At 38.4% G+C, this 8,256-nt stretch overlaps 1 protein-coding gene across 1 annotated transcript; it reads right to left on the bottom strand.

Annotated features, from left to right (window-relative positions):
• Nucleotides 1-1,450: 1,450 nt before the first annotated feature.
• LOC141607635 (protein FAR1-RELATED SEQUENCE 5-like) lies at nt 1,451-4,079 on the bottom strand. Its single transcript, XM_074426985.1, has 3 exons — nt 3,108-4,079; nt 2,006-2,258; nt 1,451-1,815 (listed from the first exon to the last, which is right to left on the bottom strand). Exons 1-3 carry the CDS (start codon nt 4,077-4,079, stop codon nt 1,451-1,453), a joined length of 1,590 nt encoding a protein of 529 aa, XP_074283086.1.
• Between the last annotated feature and the right edge of the window lie 4,177 nt (nt 4,080-8,256).

Raw genomic sequence — 8,256 nt, 5'->3', positions numbered from 1 at the left:
ACGCTCCTAAAACGGGATGGAAAAGGGTTTAGGGTTGGATTAGGCGGCACCGCTTCGCGGAGCTGCCTAATCCAACCCTAAACCCTTTTCCTTAAAAAATCGTGGTGCAAAAAACAAAACTAAACCCTAGGGAAGGACGAGTGATACCCTGTCGTGGACGGGACTTAAATTTGGGGAAAAACGCTCCTAAAACGTACGACAGGATTTAAATTTGGGGAAAAACGCTCCTAAAACGGGACGGAAAAGGGTGTCGGGTTGGATTAGGCGGCACCGCTTCGCGGAGCCGCCTTATCCAACCCTAAACCCTTTTCCTTAAAAAATCGTGGTGCAAAAAAACAAAAACTAAACCCTAGGGAAGGACGGGTGATACCCTGTCGAGGACGGGATTTAAATTTGGGGGAAAAACGCTCCAAAAACGGGACGGAAAAGGGTTTAGGGTTAGATTAGGCGGCACCGCTTCGCGGAGCCGCCTCATCCAACCCTAAACCCTTTTCCTTAAACAAAGGTTGTTCGTAGTACAACACTATTACAGTAAAACTAAAACTAAACCCTAGGTAAGGACGGGTGATACCCTGTCGTGGACGGGATTTAAATTTGGGGAAAACCGCTCCTAAAACGGGACGGAAAGGGGTTTAGGGTTGGATTAGGAGGCACCGCTTCGCGGAGCCGCCTAATCCAACCCTAAACCCTTTTCCTTAAAAAATCGTGCAAAAAAACCAAAACTAAACCCTAGGGAAGGACGGGTGATACCCTGTCGTGGACGGGATTTAAATTTGGGGAAAAACGCTCCTAAAACGTACGACAGGATTTAAATTTGGGGAAAAACGCTCCTAAAACGGGACGGAAAAGGGTTTAGGGTTGGATTAGGCGGCACCGCTTCGCGGAGCCGCCTAATCCAATCCTAAACCCTTTTCATTAAACAAAGGTTGGTCGTAGTACAACACTGTTACAGTAAAACCAAAACTAAACCCTAAACCCTTTTGCCTTAAAAAATCGTGGTGCAAAAAGACCAAAACTAAACCCTAGGGAAGGACGGGTGATACCCTGTCGTGGATGGGATTTAAAGTTGGGGAAAACGCTCCTAAAACGGGACGGAAAAAGGTTTAGGGTTGGATTAGGCGACACCGCGAAATCCTTAAACAAAGGGCATATTTAGAAAACAAATTGTATAATACTGTTACTGTAAAACTTAGGAAATATGCTCCTAAAACGGGACGGAAAATGGTCCTAAAACAATATTTATTCTTTGTATAAAATGTTGTAAGTCTTTGTATAAAATGTTAACTATGATGTAGGAAAATCGAATGACTTTTTCTTTGTGACATGTTATTGTCACAAAGAACACACAATTCTACTTTTTATTTTTACTGTGACATATTATTGTCACAGCAACACAAAATCCTATTAATTATTGATAAGGTCACAATGTCACTGTAACATCATAACAGTATCAAACTTTTTTCTTTTTAGCTGCTTTCTCAGCGGCTTCATCAGCTATGCGAAGAGGGCATGTTCTCCTGTCGTGGGTAACTCTTTCTTTGCAGTATGCACATAGCCTCTTTGGCTTGGCTGCTTTTTCAATGGCCTGTTGTTTAGCTGACTTCAATCTTTTTCCGCTGCCCTTGTTGCGTGCTTGTTCCGGAGGGTGGATAGTGACTTCAGACGACGAGCTGCAGCCCAACAGAATCTCCATCTCTTGGTCTTTTGTAAGCGGTTCAATACATAACTTTTGCCGGAACTCAACTAGGAGGGATGCTAACTCTTCCGTGTGTTCAGCAGGTAAAGTTTTGAGAACACCAACTATCTGACGGAACTCTGATCATACGTTGCACAAATAACTGTTATCAGACGTAGCCATATATGAATCCTCAATAACATTCCCATTCGAATCAAGTCTGGAAGTAAAACAGCAGGTTACTATTTATCATGGTAACAAGTCAAAACTGTCACTGTAATAATGTTTTTGAATCAAACCTGTTCGCTGCGTGTGTGTTATTTAGCCAACGATCTACAATGTACTTGCTTGGTATTCGCCCAATTCCTTTGCCCTTGTACACCCACATAATATGCCTGCAGAGTAATCCAATTCTTTCGAACAATTTACACTCGCATACTGCATCTGTGCTTCTAAGGTCCAACCTCACCTTGAAAATTCTGTTTGTCTCAGCATCGATTACATGAATTATGCGCACATGCTCCTCCTTCTCAAAGTCATCAACACCACATGAATCGGCAGCCATTACTTCTTCTTGAAACACCTAGAACACAGCATGTGTGTATATAATAGCGCCATGCTTTTCTATAGGTAATTCTGTCTTAAGCTCAGGGAATGAGTGGCCGCTGTTATAATCATCGCACCTTCCTGTATAGCGCTGCTGGTCCATGAGTTTGGAACCTGGTTTTAATGCAACAAGGATTCGGCAACAAATTATTTATGTAACAATGAAACAATGGTATTGTAACATACACTTGTTCTGCAATCGTAAGGAATGAAAAAGAGTTGTTTACCTCATCCAAAATTCGACCAGTGTACCAAAGTGATTCTCATAGCGCTTGAAAAACGAATTTGTACTTTCGATCATTTGTGTTGTTCTTAATATGCAGCCCAAGGCAAGGTCACGATGGTAGGCGGGAATCAATGGCGTCGTCGTCGAACATTGTAGTCAACCAATCATTATCTTCCGGCTCGAAATCTGAAATGACCTTCCGCCACTTCTCTTCGAACTCCGACGGCTCCATATCAGGGTCCCAAACAACAGCGTTGAAGCGAGCAAGGAAGTCCGTGTCTCTGCAGAGTCTTTGAACGAACTTTGTCCGTGATCTTTTGTTTAATATGCCACATACAATAACGATGCCTATTTGTCTTGAAACAGAAGGAAAGCCTATTGTATGCCGGTCATAATGAAACAGCAAGTCGAACGTGATATTGACCAGTGATAGGGAAAGAGCAAGTGAGTAAATTATATGTTAGTAATTTAGTTCTGATAACATTGTTATTGAATAACCTTGTAAAAAAGGAAGAGATGGAATAGTGGTAGTTGGAGTCAGAAAGTTGTGGTACAATAATTTTAAGTAAGTCTGTTACAGTAACATTGTCACACTATTACCTTCTTTATGCCAGGGCATTGATCCGTGATCATGAACTGCGGCTCTTTTTGTCCCATGGCGTCAAGAAATCTTTGAAAGGTCCATTGGAAGGAGATGTCATCCTCGTGTAACAGGAGACAACCGACAAACAACACCGACTTTACGTGGTGATTAACACCTGTGAATGGTGTAAAAACCATATCATACTTGTTGGTTAAAGTAGGGTCGAAGCTCACAGCATCCCCAAAGAATGAGTAGTTTCTAATACATGTAGCATCAGCCCAAAAGAACTTTGTTAGACGATTTTGCGAATCAACATCATAGGCGAAGTAGAACTGGGGTTGGGTCGCTTTGAGTTTCTCGAGTCGATCGATGAAAAGGTCAGCATCTCTTAACCCAATGTAGCACTTGATATCTCTTTGAAAGTTCTTAAAATCTATCAATGTAGCACCGATATTTTCATACCCATTGACAAGTTCCTTAACATGTCTAAAGGTCAATCCAGCGCCAATATTCAACTTGGAGTTGTCCAAGATAAGCGTCTTCTGGAACATATCAAGGGATCGTGAAATCTTATCGAGATCTCTGTTACAGACAGAGGTGAGACGATGATTGTGGACTTCAGAAAACTCGTCAATCATAGCTGGGCCATCAAGGCCATGTAGAAGGGCAAATCTGACGTACGCTCGGCATCCAATTCTTGTGATTTTAACTCGCCGTGTAACTGTACTAGCTGTGGACGAACCATCACCCATATTCTCATCATCCTTGGTTCTGGGACGCTGTTTCGGTTTAGATTCCCTGAACCCTTGACGGTTGCAGACTACGAATTTTTGGTGTGCAACACCACCTCGTAGTGTTTTCGTCTTTGTGCTTCCGAGAGGGGTAAATCCACATGCCCGAGCATAAACCTCGTAGAACTTGATTCCAGCCTCAAGGAAGGCGAAAAGCGCACCAATGGTAGGTCTAAACTTGTGCTCAACCACACGCATCCAGCGCTCACCTCCATTAGGCGTGTGAGACGAGACAATGTGGTTATTTGGTTGAGGATTGGGTTGCTCTTGGTCAATTGGCGTAGAATGGGGTTGAGTAACTTGATGACTTGAGTCGTAATACAAAAAGGAAAATGGAAAATGAATATATGTGATTGTGTTACGATAACATTGATATTGTAAAAGTCGAGCACTTTGTAAGCATTGACAGCAGAACAGGAATATACGAGATTGGGGGAACAGGAATATACAAGACAGGAAAAGAGGTCAAATATAATGAAATTTGATCGAAATTGAACGAGAAAATCAACAAATACAAGGATATTTGACCTAATATTTAAGACAAAAGCAACTACGAGAATAATCAAAGGAAAGGAGACCGTAAATTGGAGTAGAAGTGAACGGATTTCATTAAAATTGAAGCAAACATAAAATCGATTAACCTAAAAAACTGAAAAGCAACAGAATAAAGACAAATATAATCAAAATTGACGGAATGTGACAATAAAGCAACTGCGATTGTAAGCAGAAGCAGAGGAGAACGCAAATATGAAAATTCGATAGGAAAAACACCAAATACAAGGATATTTAACCTAATATTTAAGAGAAAAGCAAATACGAGAATAATCAAAGGAAAGGACACCGTAAAATTGAAGTAGAAGTGAACAGAAGTCATTAAAATTGAATCAAACATAAAATCGATTAACCTAAAAAACTGAAAAGCAACGGAGTAATGAAATTACAATAGCGATTGATAAGCGACATAGAATCCATATGAAATCGCGAAAAGGAAAACTGAAAACGAAAGGATTACGGAAATTACCTGTTTGCATGTTAATGTCGGTAGAATCTGCATCCATTGTAGCAACGAGAACCTGGAAAACAGACGAGTTTGATTGATTTGTGAATGAATTGATAAAAGCGAGTAAAAAACAGGAACCTAGGGTTTGCTTGCTTGATTCAGAGGATTATTTTGACTTAGAGAGAGAGATAGAGAAAGCGAGGGAAAGAGACGGAGGAGAGAGAAAGTGAAACTGAATTATGAGGGGGAGGTTTGAATTCTTAGCTTTTATAGGTTTGTTATAATTTCTGAGATTTAATCTCAGCCGTTGATTAGGAGTAGATCTAATGGATGAGATTAAAATGCTAGACTCACCTAAGATACCTAGACTCACTTGATGCAATTTCTCTCTCTCTCTCTCTCTCTCTCTCTCTCTCTCTCTCTATATATATATATATATATATATATATATATATATATATATATATATATATATATATATATATATATATATATATATATATATATATATAGGTGGGATCTCGTGAGTTTGGTTCTTACGGTGACTTGTGAGTTTGGAAAATCTCCACTACTACAGATACAGGCTATAACAACGGATAAAAACCGTTGTAAAAACAAAAAGCGGACGTTGTTAAAGCGGCCGTTGTAAAAGGTATTTACAACGGTTAGGTTATTTACTAAAACCGTTGTCGAAAGTATTCACCACGGTTAAAAGCCGTTGTTGTTACGAGTAAGCCGTTGTGGAAAGTGTTTCAAAAATTTGGTGGGAATAATATAACAACGGTTATCATATAAATAACCGTGGTTGTATCTTTCCCACCAAAATTGTGAAGACTTTTAACAACGGGTATACGCTAAATAACCGTTGTTGAAAGAGGTAGTAACAACGGTTCTTCGTTTAAAACCTGTTGTTGAATATTATGCGCGTGTATTTGTGAAAGGTATTTACAACAGTTCTTATTTTAAAACCTGTTGTTGAATATTTTGGCGGGTATTTGTAAAAGGTATTTACAACGATTTTTGTTTTAGTAATTTTTTTTTACGAACTCCTAATTTTTATAAAAATTAAATTTTTTTCATGCCATTCAAAAACCTGCATATATCAGTAGCACCATATATCAACACCAGCATAAATCACAGCTGGGTTCATCAGAACTCAATAGATTCAATTCAACCACAACAGCAGCATCATATATACTTACAAGGAGTTAACTTTACATGAACTAAAATCATTCCCTAACTTCAACAAAAAATTTACTAAGTTGATCTAAGGTCTGAGTATCATGCATTTAGCCTTCAGCATTGCAATGTTCTAAGACGTATTTGCCCAACATATCCCTTACCTCGTCTATATGTTGCCATTTGTACTGCTAAAGTTCTTGTGGCGCGCTGATTACATACTGCGGAAAAAACAAAGACAAGACATTATTGTAACAACATACATCATTCAGCATAGCAACATCATGGTATAGCAGCAAACAAGACAACATCAACTCTAATTTAAAAAAAGTAATAAACACATTATTAAATTACTAACCTTTTCTGGAGTAAGGATATATCTACGCATAATAATCTCCAACATGAACCGACAAACGTAGTATCCACATTGTATGCTATCCGGATGGCGAGGGACCTATTATTTCATAAAAACAAAGAGACGAGAGAAGGCCCACATCAGAATCTTGCACTTTAGGTATTGTATTAGTATTAAACATATATTTTTGCACTTAAGGTATTGTGTTTGAGCACGTACCCATGTTATCGTAATAAAAGTAGGGCCATCATCAGAATCTTTCGTGGGTTGATCCTGTTCGTTAGCTCTTTTCTTCTCAAAGGCCCTTTTTTTTAAAAAAAATAAAAAAGGAGGCAGAAACTCATATTTTTGGAGCAAAAATGAGCTTTTTACTATAAATAAAAATTGAAACTTAATGTTATTATAAATAAATCAGTATTATAAACTTACTTAATAATCAAGCCCTTAAAAGTCTCGCTTGGTTGTCCATGCAAAGAGTCCAACCAAAAAACTTTCTTCTTCGTCGGCATGATGGCTGCTAGCACCCAATGAGTCCTACATCAAGAGACATCATCATTATTAACAAGTACATATATTAGTTATGAAAATGCAATTGTAGGAGGAAACGTAATATTAATTTGTTTATTACCCGTTTTCATTATAAGGGGCAAAAACCAGCTTCTTGGTTGTCGCCAATTGCTGAGCAATATAATCTACCCGATCTTCTACCGAAAAAATCGTGATATCCATAGATAAAACATAGGGGCACAGGAATCCATATTGATCACATGGAATCTTGTTCCCGGGGATCACTCTCAATTTCAATATCCTACATTATTATGGTATTAATTCCGGTATTTAAAACACTATCTAGTAGTCAAAATATTAGAATATGAAATGATTTATTAAGAAACTTATTTCATCCAAACAAATAGGTGTTGGACATCAATGTCGTCTAGGCCAGCCCAAATGGCTAGCATCTCCCATGACATAATTGCTTCGTGCTCAACCCCTACAATATGCTCCTCGAGTGGAATAATTATCAATTGCTCGGTTGCTAGCCTCCGAATGCAGTTTCCTCATCGTCACCGTTCTTACTTTTAGCAAGTAATCCTTCCCAGAATATTTTCTGGAGTATAAACTCCTAACATCTTTCAGTTCGGGAAAATAATGCTTCTCTGATTTTGTGCTACTACCACCAGCCTACACATGTAGATAATTAAAATAATAAAAAATCCAAAGGTAACATATCCTAGCTAGCTAGTTGGAGTAATAAAAATAAAAGAGTACTTAACTAAATACCTCATCAACCTGCTCTTTCAATGATAAGGCAGTAGTAGCAGGTATGACTGAGACTTAGGCTTATCCGTCTTTTTTGTCCCCTACATAAAATTTCCATGCTTTTTAGAAATACAGAAAAAATATAAATAAAGGGAGGTTTTTAAAAAAATGGAGAAGTTAATTAAATACCTCATCAAGTTGTTGTTTCGACAAGGTAGTTGGCATGTCTGGGGACTTAGGCTTATCCGCCTTAGCTGGCTTTTTTGTTCCCTACAAAAAATTTCCATGCTTTTTAGAAATACAAAAAAAATATAAATAAAGGGAGGCTTTTAAAAAAATGGAGAAGTTAATTAAATACCTCATCAAGTTGTTGTCTCGACGAGGAAGTTGGCATGTCCGGGGACTTAGGCTTATCCGCCTTTGCCGGCTTTTTTGTTCCCTACAAAAAATTTCTATGCTTTTTAGAAATAAAGAAAATATATAAATAAAGGGAGGTTTTTAAAAAAATGGAGAAGTTAATTAAATACCTCATCAAGTGCTTTCGGCTGAGGCAGAGACGAACGAGCCAGGAAGATGTGAGA

The sequence above is a fragment of the Silene latifolia genome, chromosome 10, assembly GCF_048544455.1.
Source record: "Silene latifolia isolate original U9 population chromosome 10, ASM4854445v1, whole genome shotgun sequence".
NCBI classification, from domain to species: Eukaryota; Viridiplantae; Streptophyta; class Magnoliopsida; order Caryophyllales; family Caryophyllaceae; genus Silene; species Silene latifolia.
Note: the sequence above shows the minus strand (reverse complement) of the source record. Positions and strands in the feature narration are given on the sequence as shown.